General features: G+C 43.0%; 1 protein-coding gene across 1 annotated transcript in view; it reads left to right on the top strand.

Moving 5' to 3' along the window:
* Positions 1-24,805, top strand: part of slc4a10b (solute carrier family 4 member 10b) — a gene marked incomplete at both ends in the record, with an annotated part of 308,140 nt that overhangs the window by 162,212 nt on the left and 121,123 nt on the right. Inside the window, 3 exons of the mRNA XM_084311423.1 lie at positions 3,160-3,247; positions 17,521-17,667; positions 23,195-23,286. Of these exons, the coding sequence (XP_084167549.1) occupies positions 3,160-3,247; positions 17,521-17,667; positions 23,195-23,286 (327 nt within the window). The remainder of the gene's footprint in view (positions 1-3,159; positions 3,248-17,520; positions 17,668-23,194; positions 23,287-24,805) is intronic.

A 24,805-nucleotide genomic window follows, 5' to 3' on the forward strand; every position in this document is an offset into this window, starting at 1 on the left:
TAGGGGAGTTCGCGGGGCTCGGGTCCTCCCCGGTTCTGATGGTTGTGGGGGGCCTCAGCGGGTACATTTGTCGAGCTCAGCTCTGCTCAGCTCCTGTGTTGCAATAGACGCTGAGCAGAGCTATGCGATATATAACTTACGGTTATGCATATAACCATAGTTATATGAGCATAGTGACGCTCAGCGTCGGACTCACTGAGGACCCCTTGATCTTGCCTTGTGGTGAAAGATTGGGAATGAGCTGATGGTATGGCCACACCCCTGCTTATGTAAGTAGCGGATAGGGGTGTGGCCAGACAGATGATGGTATGTAAAGGTACATGTGAGAATTTATTTCAGTTCAATACTGGATATGAAGAGTATTGCAATAGACGCTGAGCGTCACTATGCTCATATAACTATGGTTATATGCATAACCGTAAGCTTTGTAACGTGTCTGTGTCTTTTGAGGATGAGAGTGAGTTTAACCCATAGCAACGCTACTCACCCCAGTCACTTCACAACATCTGAAGTCCATCGTAACTGCGCTTTGCGGTACCATCCGTTACACTCACCCTCCTTAAACTCACTCCACTCCACCCAAGGCATCTGGGTCACGGCACCAATGTAACGGTTGTGACACCGTCACCTTAAACTTCGATGCCCCGAGGGAGTTTCGAATCCGTGGTCTCCCACACCGCGGGCAACAACACAGACCACTATACCAAGTAGTGAACTCACTGCTTTGTAACGTGTCTGTGTCTTTTGAGCGTGAGAGTGAGTTTAACCAGGGGTGTAAAAAGTACCCAGAAATTATACTTAAGTGAAAGTATGGGTACCGTCTCAAAATCTGACTCAAGTAAAAGTCAAAGTATCTGGCTAAAAACACACTTGAGTAAAAGTAAAAAAAAGTCCTACTTTTAAATGTACTTAAGTACTAAAAAGTAAAAGTTATCTTTTTTTTTAAAGGGATACACCAGGGGTCTCAAACTCAATCCATCGTGGGCCAAGTTTTCATTTGAACTATACATTGTACCAGGTGAGTTAGTTGAAGAGGTGAGCCAATTAGTGAAATCATCAGCTGGTGTTTAGGCAAGGCTGGAATGAAACCAAGCATACACTCTAGGGATGCCCCGATCATGTTTTTTGCCACCGATACCGATCACCGATCGTCGTGAGCCATATCGGCCGATACCGATCCGATACCGATCGTTTTTGATTAAAAGAAATTAAATTTTATTTTATATAATTTTTTTTTTTTTTTTTTTTATAAAATGTATATATTATATAATTAGACTTGTACTTGTATTATCTGCGAGACATCGCCACCACGCAACAAGCTCCACTGTCTGTGTGTACTCTAGTAGCCTCCAGCTACAGCCAGGATTCTCCGGAGCTGCAGCTGGACCTATACTCGAGTAGCCTCAAGCTACGGCCAGGATTCTCCGGCGCTGCACCTGGACCCTATTGGTATAACGTTACTTAACTGTGCTCAGCAAGCCCTCAGCTCGAATACGCATCAAATCAGTGTTATAAGGATCAGGAGCTATCTGTAGCTACTGCTAGCCGGATATATAACGTTAATACAACGCCTCAGTGAATTATTTAGTTCAATGGGACATTTAGTTTTTAACAGTGAACTAACTTGCGCTAACGTGAGCTAACAGCTAACAGCTATCATACCTACCTACTATACTTGCTAGAGCCGGCGTTTGTTGATGTCAGGAGCTATCGGTAGCTGGCCGGCTAGATACCGTTCGGTTAGACAATGCCTCATCATGTATTAAACTAAAAGTGAATAGTTGACTGGGTCATTTTGTAACGGTAGCTAAGCTAACGTTAGCTCAGGGAGATGCCGACACGACACGCCGTCCTCCCGTGTCTCACTAGACTAGACCCGTGTTTACATGCGTGCGGGAGGGGCTGGACTCGAGAGCGGACGCCGCACCACCGGTGTCTGAGACAGAACTCAGCGACAACGAGTGATCGGGTTTGACGATCGGTGAAAATAAAACATTATCACCGATCACCGATCGCATATTTATACTGAATATCGGCCGATAACGATCGGTGGCCGATCGATCGGGGCATCCCTAATACACTCTGCCCACAATGGAATGTGTTCTGCGATAGACAATGCTGAAATGAAAGAACAGACACTTTTTTTGCATTAAAATGATTTAATGCACTTCTCCATTGAAGGTAAACTAACATGGACGGCATTCACATCACAGCATGAATAATATCACAATATTAAAAACAGAATGGTGTATCCTGAATAATATCACAATATTAACCACAGCATACTGGATTATCCTGAATAATATCACAATATTAAAGACAGAATACTGGAGTACCCTGAATAATATCACAATATTAACCACAGCATAATGTGGATCTGACTGTCTATTCTTCTGATAGCAGGTGTTTAATCAAAGATCCCCGATTTCTAGTGTTGCACATGGGTATGGGCGGGTTCATTTTCCATTGATGGGGATTTGATTGGCTGTTTACCTGTGGTCGCAGGATTAATAATGTTAACGTTAGTTCGGCCAGATAAACAATTAAAAATACTAATTAAAATGGTTGGACCTGTGAGATTTGTACTTTGTAGGTCTGCATTTTAAATGTAAGGAGTTTTTTTTCTCTGAAATGTAATGGAGTAAAAGTACAAAGTATACAAACCTAATAATACTCGAGTAAAGTACAAATCCCCCAAAACAGTACTTAAGTATTGTAACAAAGTACAATTACTCAAGTACTTTACACCCCTGAGTTTAACCCATAACACTGCTACTCGCCCCGGTCACTTCACAACATCGGAAGTCCATCGTGATTACGCTTTGTGGTACCATCCGTTACACATATCTCTTACCTACTCTTACTAGTTACACTGCTGGCCAGTATGACTTACTACCATAGTGTCTTTATACCTGTATCACTGTACATATTAATACTATATATATCTGTACATATCTCTTACCTACTCTTACTAGTTACACTGCTGGCCAGTATGACTTACTACCATAGTGTCTTTAAACCTGTATCACTGTATTAATACTACAACTCTGTACATACATCTGATTAGCACTATTACTCAGTAGTACTCATTTATATATTTGATACCTAATCTAATCTAATCTAATATAACAAGTGGTATTGATTGAACTTGTCTTCCAGGTTTCTTTTCATCCTCTTGGGACCCTTGGGGAAAGGTGCGCAGTACCATGAGATTGGCAGATGCATTGCAACTCTTATGACAGATGAGGTCAGTATCGTCACTAATCAACTCTTATGACAAACGTTATATATTCAGTTGCTCCTCAATTTAATTTAATCTAAGCAGCAGCTAATTCCACACCAGATCTGACCAAACCTCCTGAAGTGATGAGACACTCGTTTTATCATCCAACTCAACTCAAGGCTTTAATGATCCTCTGTAAGCCCACACCCTCCTTCTTCTCAGCCACCTCTCAGCATCTCTCTCAGGAAACAGAGAGAAAGAAAATCTATATATACAGTGTCATATATATATATATATACTGTGGCCTGTCTGGCACACAGTGAGCATCTCCATTGTCTTCAGAACTTGGACAGACCTGGCTGGACCCCGGCTGAAAGGTTTTGAAAGGTTGCCTAGCAACCGGAGTGTTTACAAGAAACGCAATGGACTTAACTTAACTTTTTCCCTTCTGTCACCCCAACCTTTTCTGTACAGAAATGCGTTCCTCACAAAAGAAAATCTGGTTAAGCTGAACACATACTGTAGGGCTAGATCCACAAAGAATGGATTTCACCATGCGAATTGCACCCTTACTTACAATTCATTATGAATTGAAAATGGGGGACCCTGATGTAAACAAGACGAAAGTATTTCTCTGGTCTGCATCCCCTTAACAATTGTGTGTATTATTGAGCCGTACTGTATTGTACCCATTCTGCAATCTGTTAATACAATTTTCATTCAATCAATCAATCTGCGCGGTGATTGATTGAATGGAAATTTTATTAACAGATTGCAGAATGGGTACAATACAGTACGGCTCAATACACACAATTGTTACGGGAGCATGTCTATGTTCCCTGGGTCCTATGTTCCCCGGGTCCTATGTTCCCCGGTAGCAATAGATAGTCAGACCACCAGCCCTGATTCCAAACTCTAACCAATCCCACCTCTTGCAGAGACAAGTCGCATTTCTTTCCTCTCTCCCAAGGCCTTCAAGGCCGTTCCTACCGCCGCCTCTACTGCTCCATGGAGCCCGACGCTGCTATGCTCTGCTTCGTGCCGGTGGCCGGACTATATTCAAATCAACTCTAAATGGATCTAATCAGTGGATTGCATATTTTCTTCAAGAAGCAGAATAAGGCTAACCCTCTCTGCCTATTGGGACATCATAATCGGGTTACCAACTTGAAGACGTGGTCATTTTTGGATTATCGAAGCTTTTGGACTGCAATAAGAAGATTTTGGATCCGTTTACCGTGCACAGGATCTACCAAAATGAACTGATAAGACACTTGGACACTTGGACTAATAATGCATTCAGTCATTTGGACGGAGTTGTTAAAACTCACTCCACTCAAATCAATAGAGTTATATTCCACTCTATTCAAATCAAATTTAAAGGGACGTGGCTGGGATAAATTGTGCCAGTCAGTCAGCCAAAACAAATTCCTGGACCAAGGTCGAACCGAGAGCTCTGGAGTCGAAGGCCCTCTGGGAGATAAGAGTGGCGAGCGGCTTCCCACCCCCCCAATCCCTAGTCCCACCCCCCCCCCCCCTTCCTCTGCATTGGCGCTGCACTGTCGGCTGCCTCGTGTGAGGGAGACCTCCCCCACCCAGGACTTGGCTTGTGCACTCCCCCCCACCTTCCCCCCCCCCCGCCCACTCCCCCCCCCCCCCTACAGCCCTGTAACAACCCCAACCCACTCCCCCCTCCTTCCGTAAATGGCGCTGCCTATGACGGCTGCCAGTCTGTTTGCGGTGGTGAATATGCATATGTTTGTCTCAAGGCTCTGTACCATTATTACTATCTAAAATGTAATAATTGTGGAATATTACTGTAATGAGCTGTATGTGTATGATCCAAGCTTCCTATGATCCTCATAGGAGCATAACAGAAAAAAGCATTCCATGTGAAGGTATTCTGTATCTTTGCATGTCAACTAATAAAGAAACTTGAACTTGAACTTGAACTTCGAAAGAGGGCCTAAGCTTAACCAGTTCGAAACAAGGCGGACATTAATAATTAATAAAATAATAAAAATTTATAAAATGTTCAATCAATCAATCAATCAATCGGGGAACATAGGACCCGGGGAACATAGGGATGACCCCATTGTTAAGGGGATGCAGAGCAGAGAAAGACTTTCGTCTTGTTTACATCAGGGTCCCCTGTTAACAGATTTGGCAATGGGGCGACAATAATGTATACAAGAGGCATGGTATTCTATCTTTGGCCTTGCTCTGCTGGCAGCGGTTTATTTATCACGTCGTCTCATAATACAGCAGCACATATGATCTCCTCTCCGGGAGGGGCAGAAGTGAGAAGAAGGAACAGTAGGAGGGAACCAAGGTTTATATAGTCCCAACCTGGTGTAGACAGTAGACGCTTCGCCTACAGCGCCCTCCAGTGGACACAGATATACATGCCGTCATTGGGGCAGTAGAGAGCAATTACAGTCAGTTGAATGAATGAATGAATGAATGAATGAATGAATGAATGAATGAATGAATGAAAACTTTATTTAACAGATTGCAGAATGGGTACAATACAGTACGGCTCAATACATACAATTGTTAAGGGGATGCAGACCTGAGAAAGACGTTTGTCTTGTTTTCATCAGGGTCCCCCATTTTCAATTCATATAGACATTTATGACATACACAACATACATGACATTTATGGCATAGGGACATATAGGTATTTAGTACTGATACATTTGTGACATAAACGGTATTCAAATATACAGTACTGTTACCCCTAGATCCTGACAGAGTATATACATATGATGGGGAGGGGACTGTACATTAGGAGGGGGTGGGTGGGTGGGAGAGAAATATACATACGGCGGGGAGGGAATATATACATGCGGTGGGGAGGAGACTGTCTATTAGGAGGTGGTGGGGGTTTTGGGCATTTACGGTGGCCAGTTTCGAATTGCAGCCTCCCGTAGGTGCTCTTTAAGAGCGGTTTTGAATGTGGGCAGGGATTCACATTCCTTTACAGCTTTGGGTAGGGCGTTCCACATTGTTGTGGCATAATTGCGAAACGTGTTTAGTCCCTTGTTTGATCCGAATCTGGGTTTAACATGATTTGTTGAGCTTCCTCTGGTGTAGTGGTTGTGGTATTCACTGACCTTTGGGAAGTATTTTGACATGTACATGGGCACCCCGGTCGTATAGTGTATCTTGTAGACCAGGCCCATTGCAAGTTGCTGTACTCTGTCGTCTACTCTAAGCCATCCTAGGTTGTCAAAGTGGGCAGGGGTGAGGTGGGTTCTGGGGTTCAGGTCAAGTAGTAGTCTGACCAGTTTGTTTTGTGATGTTTGTAATTTTGTTTTAAGCGCCTTTGAGGTGCTTTGGTACCATGAGGTGCATGCATAGTCATAGTACCCTTGAATGAGTGCTCCTGCCAGAGTCTTCAGGGTATTATTATTTTTTTTTTTTTTTATATATATTTTTTTTATTATTGCAAAACAAAAAATTATTAAAAGTCAGTACTCAACACACAATGCATAATGAAACTTTCAGTAAAGGTGGTTAAAATATATGCAAGTACAGAAACAGGATAAAACAAAAATAGTCTATAATAACATTTTAACCGTATACAGTGTATATCCAGCTAAATTACAATTATATAAATGTTAGTATATAATATACCCCTAATACCTATTTTCTAAAACCCTACACACATATGCTCCAGCTCAAACCCCCCCCTCCCGGACCCCCTCTTGGATAGTACCTCCATTATCCCTCACTCCTAACCAGACACTACCATTATAAGCTAGCTTTTATTCTCTCCACCACTTCTAACCACATTGACATTTTGGATTCATTGAGCCCCAGAATTCTTGCTGTAGATATTTCTTGATATATCACATCGAGATATGTAAGAAACCACACTTTTCGGCACATTTTTTCCGGTTGAAACCAACGTGATGCGATCAGTTTTTTAGCTACTGTGATACCCGATAAAACCAATCTTTTTAGTTGTGGATTCACTGCAAACTCAAAAACATCATTCAATAGTAATACCGCGGGGTGTACAGGTATATTCCAAAATACGAGTATTGATAATTGTTGGGACACATCTTTCCAGAATGCCTTAACTGGTGGGCAGTCCCAATACATGTGCATAAATGTTCCTTCGTCCCCATTTGTACATTGGGAGCATTTGGAGTCTTGTATAAGCCCCATTTTGCACAGCCTTATAGGAGTCAAGTATGTCCTGTGAATATAGTTCAGATTGATTTGTTGATGATCCGGGTTCCTTGATGTAAGTCGGACATTTGCCCAGGCTCCTTGCCAATCAAAGTCATATTCCAGGTCTGGTATATCCCTCCTCCAGACAGTGTCTAGTTGAAGGGTTTCATACGAGGACGTTAGTAATTGATAATAAAAACCTGATACAAAACCTCCCAATGTATCTCTTTCATAGAAAAATTTGTGGTATCTGTGGTGTTCAATTGGTATGAGTAATGGAACACCGTGAGATCTCATACAAAGTCGTAACTGTATGTAAAAAAGCCATGTGGACTCGGTGAGGTTAAACTTTATGCATATTTCGACATAACTACAGAGGCCCTTGTTATTAAAAATATCCCCTAATGAGTGTATGCCTTTCTCTTCCCATATAGGGAATCTTATAGGTCGTTTTCCCATTAAGAGTGCATTGTTATTGAATATGGGAGTGTGATTATGCCATTCTTGAGGGTTAGGATATTTCTTTTGTGTTTCCCGCCATGTTCTGATTGCATGGGTAATTATTGGGCCAAATTCTCGCTCACAATGCTTGATTGAAAGTTTAGTGTGTGCTATGTCTTTCAGTCTCTGTGGGGCTACTATGTTTTCTTCTAATTCTCTCCAAGATACCAAAGCCTGGGGGTCAAACCATATCTTCAATGGTCTTAATGTGAAGGCCTTAAAATATTGTAAAAAATCTGGGACTGCCATGCCACCGTCTGCTTTATTTCTCTGTGCGGTGGATCTTTTTATGCGAGGTGGTTTGTTATTCCAAATAAATTTGTATGTGGAGGTTTGTAATCTTTTCCAGTAGCCCTCTGGAGGAGGTAACGGAAGCATTGAGCTGAAGAAATTGATTCTTGGTAATACATCCATCTTAACTATTGATACCCTTGCCTGTACTGAGTTTTTAAGTTTTGCCCACCTGTCCAGGTCGTCTTTGATTTTGTTCTGTATTTTTGTGTAATTGTGCTTCACCGTTTGTCTTATGGTGGGAAATATTTCCACACCCAAGCATCTGAAATGTTTGACCATGGGTATCGCACCTGGGAGGGTTGTGTCTTTTTTTGCACTGGTGTTAAGAGGAAGAAAAGCCGACTTAGGCCAATTTATTTTAAATCCCGATAAATCACCAAAGTTTTCTATCAACTTGAGTATATGCGGCAATGTGTTGTTGGGGTTTTGCATGAACAATATTACGTCGTCCGCATATAAACTAATTTTATGATGTGTGCCCTTGATTACTATTGGTTCTATGTGTTGGGATTGTCTTATAAATTGTGCTAAAGGTTCTAATGATAGATCGAATAGTCCGGGACTAAGAGGGCAACCCTGTCTGGCTGAGCGTGATACCGGAAAGATATCGGAGATGAATGTGCCTGTTGTAATCCTGGCCGATGGGTCCTTGTATAGTACTTTAATCATATCAATGAATCCTTTTCCTAACCCCATCTTTTCTAATACTGCCCATAGAAACGACCATTCCAACCTGTCAAATGCTTTCATAGCATCCAGGGATAGTATCGCCTTAGGTGTGGTGTCCTCTTTGTCTGCATCTAGTACGTGCAGTATTCGCCTTATGTTATCATTGATCAGGCGACCTTTTATGAAGCCTGTTTGGTCCGGATGAACTAAAGACGTCATATGCTTTTGCAATCTGATGGCTAATATCTTAGAGTACAGTTTGACATCGGTTCCGAGGAGGCTTAAAGGACGGTAACTACCGCACTCAGTGGGGTCTTTGTCTTTTTTGTGAACTGAAATGAGTGCGATATTTTGGTGTTTATGGAAGCTTCCCTCTTTGACTGAGTATAAGATCATATTTAGTAATAAGGGTCCAAATATGTCCCAGCAAGAAATGTACATTTCTGATGGGATACCGTCAATTCCCGGAGCCTTGCCGTTTTTCATTCCGGATATGGCCTTCTTGAGTTCTTCTAATGTGATCGGTACTTCTAACTGTTTAGCGTCGTCCTCCGTAAGTTTAGGGAGAGTAATTTGATTAAGATATGTGTCTAATTTGTCTTGATCAAAGGTCGTTTCTGAATTATATAAATCGGAGTAGAATTCTTTGAATGTATCGTTTATTATTTTGGGTTCTGTTACTAGAGCTTGTTGTTTCCTAATGGCAGTTATATCTGCAAATTTTGCATTAATTCTTAGTCGCATGGCTAATAGGTGACTAGGTTTAGAGCCTTGGAAGTACTGCTGTTGTCTTGTGCTGCGTATTTGCAATTCCGATTTTTGTCTGTATATTGCTTTGATCTCTGTCTTTAGAATGTTAACTTGGTTTTCTAGTCTAGTAGAGTTGTTGTATTTTAAAGAATTAAAAAGCGTTGAGTAAAGCGTTTCCATTTCAGATAGTTTTGTGTTTTGATTTTTGCGCAATATGGAGGAAAATCTATCCGAGAAATCCTTGATCATAGTCTTTACCGACATCCATAATATTCTGGGATCTTGCACCGAGTTAGCATTATCCCGTAGGAATATTGTGAGAGCTTCTTTAATTTGTGTAATGAATTCATTGTTGTTAAGCAGCATAGAATTAAAACGCCATCTTGGGGCCCGGGAAGATAGTGTACCAAATGTTGCTTTCAGGATTAAGTAGCAGTGATCTGATAGCGCATTGGGTGTCATTTCCACTTCATATTTATCAAATATTCTCGGGGATGCAAAGACGTAATCAATTCTGGATAGTGTGTTGTGTCTCGTCGAACGACAGGAGTACTTGCGGGTCATGGGGTTAAGTGAACGCCATAAATCAGTTACCCCTGTTGATTTCGACCAATCTTTTAATGCTTTAGATGAATTTTTTTGTTCGCTGGAAAAGGTAAGGTAAGTTTTGTCCATCCTTGGGTTCCAAATGGCATTAAAATCCGCACCTATTATATATGAGTACTCGGGATGGTTTAACATTTCTCCGGTTAGTGAAGTGAAGAAACCCACTTCGTACAAATTTGGGGCATATACCGCTGCCAATGCAATTTTCCTGTTATTGTGTATAATCCTAGCTATAGTTATGCGCCCCTCAGCATCCGACCATACCCCTTTCAATTCGATATTTAATTTGCGTCTGACGACTATGGCTACCCCTCTAGTTCTCGTAACAAAAGAAGAGTGACTAATATTATGGTATATGTTATCCGCTAACGTATTTATGTCTTCCTCTAAAATGTGCGTTTCGCTTAATAGAGCCACGTCCACATGTTCTTTTTTCATCAGTGTGAGCACGCTTTTGCGTTTGTGTTGTTTGTTTATCCCACCGGTGTTCCATACCATTATATTCAAACTAGCCATAATCTATGCATGTTTTTGTGTAGTTTTTGGTAATGCTTCTGGAGTGTGAAGCTACAATAGATGTACATCCAATTAATGAGGTCCCGTTGAGAGCTGAGCTTAAAAACATATATATATACAAATAAAAATCCCCTATTTTCCCCTCACCCAGAAAGTCGTACAGGCCTGTGTTCCAAGAACACATCCTCCGCGATTGACTTTCTCCCATAGTCCACCGGATTGCCCAAACTGAGCATTGTAATCTTAATCTTCCTATGCTAATTGCCATAGGATCTAACATTTCCATTCTATTGCAATAGAATGTCGCTTTTGGTCTTGCACCTTCCCTTACTGTAATGAAGTATTGTGATAAATGACAGAAAAAATTAAATAAAAAATAAAAAAAGAGAATAAACTTTCATCGACATATTCATTTGAACCCTCTACTTACGTGTGGAAAAAAGGAAAAGATTGTAGAGCAATATTGACACCTTAATGTGAAGAACATTGGAAAAGAACAATGTAAGTTAAAATATATTTTAAAAAATATAGAGTAATGAGAAGAAAAAATTAAATAAAATAAAAATCAATGGAAAGATATAGATAAGGAATGAGAGATAGAATAATTATCAACGTGGAGAAGCCACTAGAACCGAATTAACAGATTAGATAAGATAGAAAAGCAGCGCCTTTTAGAGCTTCAATGTGCCTTCAATGGAGTGATTACTTAAATTGTTAGAATAACCTTGTAGTGTTCATACATTTAAGTGTGGTTAATTTTTAAAATATTATTAAGGACTGATTGAACTTCATTTAATTTATTATCTGCTATGTGTATACACACCGGATGTTTATTGTTAGAGTTGTAGGCTTCGTTGTCATGGTGCCTTATATTCTAGAAGGTTGTAGAGTATACTAGTGCCTAGACTATTTTATGTTCCAGAATGATCTAAGAGACCCAGGGCATTTGAGCGATAAACCCAGAATATTCCAGATAGATCTTTTTGCAATGATATGTATTTGTCTCCTCAGAGACCAGAGACTGAAATTATAATGTATTATGAATCGTATTATACACAGTACACATTGTTATAGACGGCTTGCATATCGTCTGCTACCTTGATGAACACAATAAAGTCATTCTAACACTGGTATACATTGAGAAAGAGGCTTATCTGTTTCCGGCATTTTCGTCCTGCCTTGGGTTATTTGCTCCATTTCGATTCAGAAAATCCTCAGCTTCAATAGGTGTGTATATACCTGACCTGCGGCCGTCACTGCCCAAGAATGATAACAGCGCCGGGTATGATAGCCTTGGCTTGTAACCGGCTTTGAACAGCTTTTGCATCACCTCCTTGTATGGTAGACGTCGGATGATGGCATCTTTGCTCAAATCTTCGTAGATAAATATTGGTTTATTAAGGGTATTCTTGTTTACCAGGGAGGAGATCCGGTACAAGAATCTAGTTCGTTGGTTGACTTTTTTTATTACATTGGATGCCATTTTGTCACAGGAAAGATTTGCCTCTAGGATGGAACCCAGGTAGGTAATTTCATCTTTCCTTGTGACAATATTGTCACCCACTGTAACTGAGAAGCCGTCGGTCTTGCTGAGTTTGTTATTTGAACCGAAGAGAATGGACTCTGTTTTGCCCATGTGTAATGATAGTTTGTTATCAGCGAGCCATATGCAGATTTTGCCTAGTTCCGAGCTGAGGGTTTTTTCAACCTGCAACTTGTTCTTGTCAGAGACCAGCAGGGCTGAGTCGTCCGCAAACAGGAACAAGTTGCAGTCACAGGCTGACGACATGTCATTTGCATAAATTAGGAAGAGTAGCGGTCCTAGTATGCTTCCTTGTGGAACACCACAGCTCACTGTGGGGGGGGGGGGGGGATAGAGTACCGTTTACCTCTACCATCTGTTCTCTCCCCTCCAGGTAGGATTGCATCCAGCTCACTGATAAGCTATCAAAACCTGGGTCTATTTTACTAAAGTCGATGCTGACAACGCTCGTTGCCACAAGTGCAACAAGACATTTGCCAGTAATGTATAAGCGCTGGTACTTGTCAATGTGGCTGGCGGGGAGCTAACGTTATTAGCCTGAGCTCCGGTAGTAGAGTAATGGCTGACAATCCGGAAGTAAACAAACAAACGAGAGCTTCCGATTGGTGGTAAGAAGAAGAGGTGGGTGCAAGCGGTGTGACGTAATTGGCAGAATGGACTGTCAATCAAAATAGTATTGTATGACTCCAACTTTTTTATCTTACATTTGTTGTTAATTAGAAAAAGTCTATAATTCAGACACATTTAAAACATTGCTGCTGCTGTTGCTGCTGAAGAAATAATATTTATTTATATTTATATAGTTATATAAAATAATAATAAAGCAATGTCGATTCTGTTCTTAATTAATTGTTTTTTTTCTTGTAAAATAATCAAAAAGAACCGAGTATCGATAAAGTACTGAACCGTTAAGCAGTATCGATAAGAGTAGTCGTATCGATAAAATCCTAACGATACCCATCCCTAATCCTCTTGGTAATCAAGTTTCTGATCACATGGTGTTTCCCTTATTCTACATTCCTGCATGTAAAAACGTTTCAGGATCTTTTCCACATATCTCTTCTGGGATACTGTTACACAATTTTCCGACTGCTCAAAGTCCATACCTAGGAAATGCTTTAACCTGCCAAGGTCTTTCATTTTGAATCTGGTGGAGAGCATACCTTTCACCTGATCTAGGTTCCTGGTGTTGTCTGCTGCGATGATCAAATCATCCACCCAAATGACTATCACTTTCCCTGACTCTTTTGACTCCCTTGAGTAAACACAGGGGTCTACTGGATTCTGTAGGAAGTGATCCTTGATGAGGCATGTGTGGAGCATCTCGTTCCAATTTCGCCCAGACTGTTTCAGGCCGTAAATGGATTTTTCTAGCCTGCACACTAGCTTTTCCCCTTTCTTTTCATAACCTTCAGGTTGTTCCATATATATCTCCCTATCTATGGGTGCGTGCAGATAGGCTGTCTTCACATCCATCTGATGTAGAATCAGATTGTCCTCAGCTGCTTTCTGAACCACTACCCTTACACTGGTCAGGTTGGCGGTGGGGGAAAATGTTTCACCATAGTCTATCCCCTCCCTCTGGCTGAAACCTTTAGCTACAAATCTCGCTTTGTACTTTTCGTGGCCTTCGATCCCTTCCTTGATTGAGTACACCCATTTTCCTCCCACTGTCTGTCTGCCCTCTGGCAATTGTGTGAGAGTAAAAGTGTGGTTGTCCTCTAAGGACCTCATCTCCTCGTCCATCGCTCTCTCCCACTTACTCGACTCTGGGGACACTATGGCTTCCTTAAAGGACTGAGGCACGCCACACACCACTCTGTAGCAGTAGTCAATATCGGCAAGTGTACTGTCATCCTCGTCACTCCCTCTCCGGGCATAATCTATCAGATATTTTGGGGGTTTGTGTTCCCTTGAGGGATACCTCCCACTGCTTGGGGCACTTGACGTCACCCTCGGGTGCTCCTCGTCATCGCCCTCTGGGGGTGGCTGGCTGTCTGCTTGCACGCCTGTGCTCAGTACGCTAGGCGGGGGTGTCTCTGTCCCCCCATACCTTACCCCGGAGTCCAGCCATGGCTCCTCTGTCTGTGTCTCGATTTCGCACGTTGTCTTGGTGACAAATTTCACTAGTCTGTGCTTTTGCACCTTCCCTTTACCGGGATAGTAGACTAGGAGTGCTGGGCTCCCTCTGTCGTGTCCTACAAAGAACCCTTTTTCACATCTGGACTCAAGCTTGCCTCTGTCCTGCTGGTAAGTATAGCACACTGATCCGAATTTGTGCATTCTGGCTAGATTACATCTTTTCCCAGTCATTGCTGTATATGGGGTGGTGCCCGTGTGTTTATTAAAACACCTGGTTCTGGTGTAAGCAGCTTCTTGTACCGCATAATGCCACAGGCTCTTCGGTATGTTACTATCGTCTAGCTTACACCTGGCCATTTCAAAAAGGGTGTGCCATTCCCTCTCTGCTACCCCGTTCTGATGTGGGGAGTAGGGACATGACGTCTCGTGTCTGATCCTGTTCTTTCTTAGCAGTGATTGGAACTCTCTGTTCGTAAATTCGGTCCCGTTGTCTGATCTCAAACATTTTACTTCCCCATAGGGGGCTACATCGGCAAGGAACTTTTCCGTGGCTTGGAGCGCATCACTCTTTGCTTTGAGGAAATAGATGAACACTACGCCTGTACCCACATCTGTAAAGGACTGTACGTAGTTAAAGCCACCTATGGACTCGTTCCTTACTGGACCGGCTAGGTCGGTGTTAACTAGCTCCAGCGGTCTCTTTACTTTCTCCGTGGGGCCCCTGTTCCTTGTTTGAGTAAACTTCCCTCTTATGCAAACTTCACATTCTTTGTCAGGTCTATGCCTCACCTTTAATGTGCATACCGTCTGTCACTGCTTGTAGCTTTAGCAAATCCTCGTGATTACAATGACTCATAATTTCATGCCACGTCTGGATGTCATGGCTAACAGTCACATTACATTTGTCATTATTATTGCACTCCTTTTGTAAATAATACATTCTCCCATATACGTCGATATTAAACCGCGTACCATCTCGTTCTACAAGAACATATTTACCTTCACTGAAGAACACTTCCGTGCCGTTAGCAGTAGCAGATTTGACTGAGAATAGTTCTTGTGGGAACGAGGGAATATATAAAGCATTCTTTAATGTCACTGTACACCGGCGTCCCTTACTGTCTATAAGGCGTACCTGTGCGTCTCCTCCCCCTTGCGCCAACCCGTAGGTGCGCTTCCCGTCTGCCAGCTCCATGCTGTGTCCCTCCGGCTCGAAGGATTTATCGAAGTTCTTGAAACTGCTCCTGTCGTTGATGATGTGGGACGACGCACCTGTGTCTACGATCAACCCCCTCCTCGGGAGCTGCCGGTGCCGTGTTGGCCGGGTGTTGCCTGTAGTCCGTGCCCCAAAAACGAAATCTTCTCATCCCGCCGCTCTTCGTGCGTCATCTCGACCCATCACACGATCTCTGTCGCCGCCATCTTGTCTGTAGTCGCCATCTCGTCCACAGTCGCCATCTTGGCCGCGGCCGTGATCTCGTCCATCGCCGCCATCTTGTTTGTAGTCGCGGACTCGTCCGTCGCCGCCATCTTGTCCATGTGCGCCGCCTCGTCTCTGGCCGACATCTTGCCCATGTGCGTATCGGGCGCTCTGGTCTCGTTTCTTTCGGCACTCTTTGTCTGTGTGCCCCGATGATCTGCAGAAGTTTCACCAGACTGTCTTGTTGCAGTTATCTCTCCGATGCCCGTTCTCTCCGCATCGCCAACACGTCAGCTCCGTCGTGGGCTTGGCCCTTTCCCTCTGTGTCGCTCGGGCTTTCAGTGCTATCCCCCCCGCTTCCGCGACGTCTGGGTGGATATCCTCTGAGGCCTCAAAGTTCCGCAGCTTGGCTTTGAACTGCCCCAATGTCATGTCCGTTGAACCGTGGGTAACCAGTAGCGCGAACGGCCTGTATAACTCCGGCAGTCCTCATCACCATTGCCATCATTAGCCCCTAGATTAGATATACATGCAGTCATTAGGGCAGTAGAGAGCAATTCCAGTCAGTTACAACTATACATACACCCTCTATATTCAACATCCCCCATTTTCAATTCATAATGAATTGTAAGTAAGGGTGCAATTAGCACTGTGAAATCCATTCTTTGTGGATCTAGTTTGTTGCGTTTGTGTCTGTAATATATGATCTCTGGCTATTGGTACTTGGCAGACACGTAGTTCAATGCTGAAAACCATCCTCCACTCACCATCATCCACTCAATCTTGCTCCGTTTAACAGAAAAAGGGTATACAGAATTGCAAATACAAAAACTACAAAATCACTGGATAGTCAAAGAACTTTAAAGCCATTTGTCTTAGTTTCACTGTTTGCATAGTTACTGCGGTTAGCTTCTGCAGGGCAGAATAGTTATTAGTTACTGTTGTTAGCTTCTGCAGGGCAGTATAGTTACTGTGGTTAGCTTCTGAAGGGAAGTATAGTTACTGAGGTTAGCTTCTGCAGGGCAGTATAGTTACTGCGGTTAGCTTCTGCAGGGCAGTATAGTTACTGTGGTTAGCTTCTGCAGGGCAGTATAGTTACTGCGGTTAGCTTCTGCAGGGCAGTATAGTTACTGTGGTTAGCTTCTGCAGGGCAGTATAGTTACTGTGGTTAGCTTCTGCAGGGCAGTATAGTTACTGTGGTTAGCTTCTGCAGGGCCGTATAGTTACTGCGGTTAGCTTCTGCAGGGCAGTATAGTTACTGTGGTTAGCTTCTGTAGGGCAGTATACTGTAGTTATTGTGGTTAGCTTCTGCAGGGCAGTATAGTTACTGCGGTTAGCTTCTGCTGGGCAGTATAGTTACTGTGGTTAGCTTCTGCAGGGCCAGTATAGTTTGCGAAATGAATCAACAGTTAGGAGAGTCTGATGCCAGAGTGGGAGATGCGGAGAAAATAGGTAATTTATGGAATTAGATCACTTGTGTTTCAGAATTGAGGGCTTTAATTGCTGAAACTGTTAAATGGGAAATATAATCTATTCCCAACAATGTCTACCGTTGTTCACGACGTGTTGGTTTAGGTTATTTATTATTAGACACTTATTAAAATACATGTTACAGCAAGTCATGCATCCAAATGCAAATGATCAAAGATAGCGCAAAACAAGTCAGACTTACTTCCATCGTGGTCCAGTTGGACTTTCTGCTAGAGCTTGTGATTAATTTGCACTCATCTCCAGGTTTTCCACGATGTTGCCTACAAAGCTAAAGACCGTAACGATCTGATCGCTGGGATCGACGAGTTCCTGGACCAGGTGACCGTCCTGCCCCCAGGGGAGTGGGACCCGTCCATACGGATAGAGCCTCCGAAGAACGTCCCTTCTCAGGTTAGTCTGGACTCCTTCTGTTTGTTGACAGATACTAATACTAATAGGTCTTATGTATATGCTAGGGTGATCAAACGTCCTCTTTTGCCCGGATATGTCCTCTTTTCACGCATTGTCCGGGGCGTCCAGTTTTTTTTTTTATAAATTCATGAAAATGTCCGGGTTTCAAAGACCTGCAGTGCATAAAAAGACGCATGCCTCACATATCGGCATGTAACTCGAGAACCACTGAACGGATTTTGTTGCCTGAAAGGGCATTCGAACGGCAACGAATGTGGCTTTAATTATCTATATATTGTATTAAAAGAAATGTAGCCCCGAGCCGCTAGACGCTCGCAAAGTGCCGTGACCTGTGTGCGTTCTGCGCACGCATGACGGCCCGACGCGGTACTCCACCTGTTAAAATTTAAATGCACATGGCATTGGACACAGAAAAACATTTTAAAAAGCTGTGCAAGGTGAGAGATTGTCTGCAAAGTTGACCAAATTCTTTGTTAGACCCAGGAAAAAAGAGGATGCTGTAAATGCGTTTGCATTTCATACTGTGAAACATCACAACATCCTTGTTGTAATGGGGTTGTTAGGAGGAGTATGTAGGATTCAATCGCTGGACAAAGAGGAACGAGGCAGGAAGCGATAGTGGCAGTGAAAGGGCTTTTACTGAGCAACAGTAAACAAAAGCATGTTACAAGGTACAAACAAAAGCGAACTGCAAAAGCACGGAAATCAAACCTCAGCTGAGCTGGAAAACGTGGCTAGGGGAAACACGAGATAAAGAGCTTTCACGAATAGCACGACAGGATAACAGGGTACACAGAACAATGGCGCAACAAGGAAGTCAGCAGGTGACAGGGTATATATACAGACACTAATTACAACAAGCAACAGCTTGGGAGAGGACAGACTAGAACACATGAAAAGCAATACACACACTGGGAACACTGGACTAGACTAATCACAATACAACATACTGGGAAGCACACAGGACAGATAGCAGATACATAGGGAATAGATTAGCAATGACAGACAGACTCATAAGTACAGGTAGGTAAAGACCCATGCAAAGGGTGGTCACCTGTAGTACCGCCGACAGGCCCCAGGATGGCAGCAGAGGATTGTCTATGTTCATAAAGTTCATGAGTCCATAGGGAGGCTGAGGCTGATTGTGACAATCCTGATGAATTGAAAATGGGGGCCCCCGATGTAAACAAGATGAAAGTATTTTTCTGGTCTGCCTCCTCTTAGCAATTGGTTTGTATTGAGCCATACTGTATTGTATCCATTCTGCAATCTGTTAATAAAGTTTTCAATCAATCAGCTACAGATGCATGGATTGAAAAAAAGAAATGTCCAGACTCTGACACTGCCAAAATGTTTAGTAGCCTTATATTTGGTTCATGGTGCCTGAAAATGTTTTTAGTTTGATTTATGTAATAAACATAGGTAATAAATATGGCATGTTCACTAATGGAAAGTTATGCAAATGTACAAATCGAAAACTGCATAGTGCACTTTTAAAATAATTAGTATATTTTGTGAGGTTACTGTTTTATTATTTACATTGAAAATATACAGAGATAATTTGTTAAAGCTGGATTTTCTACAGAAGAGCTATTATTTAGAACATTATTTCATATTTTTTTGTTATTTATTGTTGTCCAGTAAGTCTTGAAAAGAGAGTTATATTTTGTTACAGGTTGATTTTTAAGTTATTCTTGTACCATTGAGATTTGTCAGAGATAATTTTAGGCATAATAAAGCATGTTGATTGTTGAGTAACTTTGGTTTGGTGTGTCTTTGGTTATAGAGAGATATTATTGTGTTATATAAAATAATATAAATATAAATGTTCTATCCATACAGAGGTGGCATACTTTAAATATAGTATTAAGGCATATTTGAGTAAACTTTGAATATCATTATGTATGGAAATCAAAATATGGTCACCCTAGTATATGCACTCAATACTGCAGCACCCACGTTTCAGCACTGTTTGATCATTGTTACTCAGCTGATAGAGTTGTACCTTTCCTGCTGACTTGTCATACAAAACTTGTAAGTCACTTTAGATAAAAGCGTCAGCTAACGGAACGTAGACCAATCTCAGCCACTCATATTGTCTGGGACCAAATTCGGTCACGCCCCATTTTACGCAACATCCAGGCTTTTTTTACCGTCAGCGTTTGGGAATTTCATGTCGACAGGTAGATGAAGTGAAATTATACTTATTTTAGAATATATATATCAAATTTCATGAGTATTCATCTATATTTAGTCATTTAAAGACTATTAGATATGAACCTATGTACCAGTAAAAAGTGGGAATCTCTAGAACGTGTTTTGGGCGACGGTGTTTACGGAAGTGCGCGTAGCCTCTCAAGTTGACGATACACGACACTTTCTGTTGTCAGTAGATGGCAGCATTGGTTTAAAATTAAAAGGTGAAAATGTTATGACTACAACATGAATACAATTCCCAAGACCTTTAGCACAGGTCACAGTTCACAGGTCACTGGTCAGCACCAGATTAGGAAAACGCAATCTGAACAGCGTTAAACTATTAATAGAGACCTGAGTACAGTGATCGAGAATGGTCACCCAATTATCTTAATAAAAGTGCATCATTAGCATTATGTTTGTTGTCTAAACGGGAACATAATGGTAAAATTTTTGAATGTTATCCGCATATAAAGGATAAATAAAACATTGTTAATTTGTAAGAAACCTCAATGAAAACGGCGCAGGGTAAGTTATATTCGCTATTGTTATGAAAATGTGATAGAATCCTATAAAAATGTGGAAGCATTTGGTCACTGCGACGTTAAATTCCTAAATGTAAATGTAAGATACAAATATCTTGATATCACTTCACATCAGTGGTGGAAGAAGTACACAGTTCTCACATTACTCTGGTAAAAGTAAAAGTCCTCCATGTAAAAGTAGAGAAGTATTTGCTATTGAATGTACTTGAGTATCTAAAGTAAAAGTACACATTCTACATGATGTTTCTTTATCCATTGACCTCTATAGGTTATGTTAAAGTGGTATGTGGTCCAGTTATGCTGCTTTTATCACATCCTCTTGAAGTTGACAGGCTTCAAATGTGAAAGTATATAATCTTCATACATTTTTATGTTGTATATATTATGTTTTCTATGCAAAATCCTTTTCTTCAAAGTAACTAGTCACTGATGGGTTCAGATAAATGTAGTGGAGTAAAAAGTACAATATTTTCCTTTAAATGTAGTTGAGTAAAAGTATAAAGTTCCCTAAAAATGAAAATACTCATAAAGTACAAGTAGCTCGAAAATGTAAAAAATACTTAGTTACTTTCCACCACTGCCTCACATGAAGTCTGGCTCATAACAGATGCATAATCAACATGAACAGGTTCGTTAGGTGTAGATACAAGCAAGGGGTTTGGTCTCAACATGGGGGGGGGGGGGGGGGGGGGCACTTTAAGCAGTGGTCTGGACGTCCTCTCTTAGTAAATACTGAGCATTAACCTGTTAAGCCTTAAGAACCCTGCTTTTCTTTATCATAAATCGATCAATAAAGACCATATTAGATCCCCAATTATCATATCATGGGGTATCATTGGAAAGCCACACTCATTGGCTACAACCCTGTGCAAAGATTTTCGAGATCGCCAAATGATTGACGGAGCTAGAGCCCCGGGAGTCGGGGGTGGTAATGTGTACTTTTGCGTACTTTGGGGCACGCCTCACATATCGGCATGTAACTCGAGAACCGCTGAACGGATTTTGTCACCTGAAAGGGCAATCGACAGGCAACAAATAGGGCTTTAATTCTATCTATATAATGTATTAAAAGAAATGCACACCCGAGCCACTAGAGGTCGGCAAAGAATCGTCCACATGTGGGCCCTTGGATGTTAAGAGGTTAATATTTTTAAATATATATTTTTTGTAGCCAAGAGTAAAGACCACAACCCTATCAAAAACAGTAGTCAAAGTGTATATTTTCATTTTTACCGATGTTTTATACGATTTATCGGAAAATGCTAATTATCGTAAAAACCGCAAGGAAATGACTAAATCCAGATTCAACCCTGTCATTGGAAAGAGGAGCATTTCCCCTATCCATAGATGTATGATTTGGCCATAATAAGGTCAAGGTCAAGTTCAAGGTCAAATATGAATTTATAATTAAAATCGATTATCATTAATTACTGTATCTACAAATCCTTCTGTTTAATCATCTTCCCTTTATTCATTTGCTTAGATTTTTTGTACACATGATCTCAATACGGTGGTGAATGAGCTCATTGAGCATTTTCTCGTACCCCGCAGATTTAACATGATCAAAGATGCAAAAATCATAAATCATAATTTATATTCTCCTTTTCTTCATTACAATTTACTCAGCCTAGTAACAGACACAATATTTCTGACACTGGAAATACATACCCCCAGGTCCCTAGATGTTCCTAGATACCAAGAACATGCAAATTGACCTTGCAGAAGTGGAGCAATCTTCCATTTACTTAGGCATGAACTTTTAGGCTTAACTTAACAGAACACTTTGTGCCTTTTCTGCATCAATTTATGGTGGAAATGTCTTTATTTATGTAAAGGAAAAGACAGCATTCAGGAACCCGCTGACACGAAACTAATGGAATATAATGCAGTAAGGCTCTCATACATTCTGTATTGCTTTCAAATATTTATTCTCCTGTATTTATTATAGTTATAGGTAAGAAGGATATATAAATGTTTCGATCCTATTTTTTTAACCTCTTTTGGGGAGGGGGTTGTCTTTCATATTAGCCAATATATATATATATTTTTTTAATCTACTTTTTCTCCCCATTTTTCAATTTTTCTCCCGTCCCCAATTTCGCATTGTCCAATTCTACCCTCCCCTGTCTCGAACGTTGTTAGGCCATGCCTCCCACAAGCCGGCTGCAATGTGGACGAAGCCTTGCATCACGTGTCCCCTCCGGTACTCGAGGAGGCAGCCGTCGCATCTTTTCACCTGCACAGCACGATCTCTCAGCGGCGAGGGTCACATGCCGCCCTCGTCGCTTCCTGATTCTACTGCGCAGGCGCACCAACCGACCTGTAGGAGTCGCTGTCCACAACGTCCGATCCCCACCCACCAGCTTCCCACCACCTAATACTGCCAATTGTATTAGTATGAACGACCAGCTAAGCTGGTAGCAACGCCGAGAGCTGGGCTCGAACCCAGCATCTCCTGCGTTGGTGGCGAGCGCCTTGCCCACTGCGCCACCTAGCCGCATTAGCCAATATTTCTTGAGGGGGACAAATGTACCTCTTCTCTATATTGAGTGGGACATGTCCCCTGCAACCCCCCTAAAACTACGCCTATGGATAAGTAATATTAGTATCATAGTATGAACAGTGTCAATCTCTGGTAATTGGCCTGCATTTTTCTTTCTGACTGATTTTTTCAGATTTTCTAGACATACGTCGTTCAAATCGGAAAATAAACAAGTCTCTTTGGGAAAGTCATGCCGAATGGTTTTGCATTGTCTGCCGAACAGGAGAAGAGGAAGAAATGTCTCCCCAATGGGCTGGTAGAAGGTGAAGATGAAGACCACGGCCACGGAGGTCCTGAGCTGCAGCGCACCGGCAGGTGGGTGGAGCCTGAGAGGGACGATAGACAGGTGGGTGGAGCCTGAGAGGGACGAGAGACAGATCAGGTGGGTGGAGCCTGAGAGGGATGAGAGACAGAGATCAGGTGGGTGGAGCCTGAGAGGGACGAGAGACAGAGATCAGGTGGGTGGAGCCTGAGAGGGACGAGAGACAGGTGGGTGGAGCCTGAGAGGGACGAGAGACAGAGATCAGGTGGGTGGAGCCTGAGAGGGATGAGAGACAGAGATCAGGTGGGTGGAGCCTGAGAGGGACGAGATACAGAGATCAGGTGGGTGGAGCCTGAGAGGGACGAGAGACAGGTGGGTGGAGCCTGAGAGGGACGAGAGACAGAGATTGGTGGGTGGAGCCTGAGAGGGATGAGGGACGAGAGACAGGTGGGTGGAGCCTGAGAGGGATGAGAGACAGAGATCAGGTGGGTGGAGCCTGAGAGGGACGAGATACAGAGATCAGGTGGGTGGAGCCTGAGAGGGACGAGAGACAGGTGGGTGGAGCCTGAGAGGGACGAGAGACAGAGATTGGTGGGTGGAGCCTGAGAGGGATGAGAGACAGAGATCAGGTGGGTGGAGCCTGAGAGGGATGAGAGACAGAGATCAGGTGGGTGGAGCCTGAGAGGGACGAGAGACAGAGATCAGGTGGGTGGAGCCTGAGAGGGACGAGAGACAGGTGGGTGGAGCCTGAGAGGGACGAGAGACAGAGATCAGGTGGGTGGAGCCTGAGAGGGACGAGAGACAGAGATCAGGTGGGTGGAGCCTGAGAGGGACGAGATACAGAGATCAGGTGGGTGGAGCCTGAGAGGGACGAGAGACAGGTGGGTGGAGCCTGAGAGGGACGAGAGACAGATTGGTGGGTGGAGCCTGAGAGGGATGAGGGACGAGAGACAGGTGGGTGGAGCCTGAGAGGGATGAGAGACAGAGATCAGGTGGGTGGAGCCTGAGAGGGACGAGAGACAGAGATCAGGTGGGTGGAGCCTGAGAGGGACGAGAGACAGGTGGGTGGAGCCTGAGAGGGACGAGCGACAGAGATTGGTGGGTGGAGCCTGAGAGGGATGAGAGACAGAGATCAGGTGGGTGGAGCCTGAGAGGGACGAGAGACAGAGATCAGGTGGGTGGAGCCTGAGAGGGATGAGAGACAGAGATCAGGTGGGTGGAGCCTGAGAGGGACGAGAGACAGGTGGGTGGAGCCTGAGAGGGACGAGAGACAGATCAGGTGGGTGGAGCCTGAGAGGGACGAGAGACAGAGATCAGGTGGGTGGAGCCTGAGAGGGACAAGAGACAGAGATCAGGTGGGTGGAGCCTGAGAGGGACGAGAGACAGGTGGGTGGAGCCTGAGAGGGACGAGAGACAGAGATTGGTGGGTGGAGCCTGAGAGGGATGAGAGACAGAGATCAGGTGGGTGGAGCCTGAGAGGGACGAGAGACAGAGATCAGGTGGGTGGAGCCTGAGAGGGACGAGAGACAGAGATCAGGTGGGTGGAGCCTGAGAGGGACGAGAGACAGGTGG

Source organism: Notolepis coatsorum (assembly GCF_963971535.1).
Source record: "Notolepis coatsorum genome assembly, chromosome: 3".
Classification (NCBI taxonomy): domain Eukaryota; kingdom Metazoa; phylum Chordata; class Actinopteri; order Aulopiformes; family Paralepididae; genus Notolepis; species Notolepis coatsorum.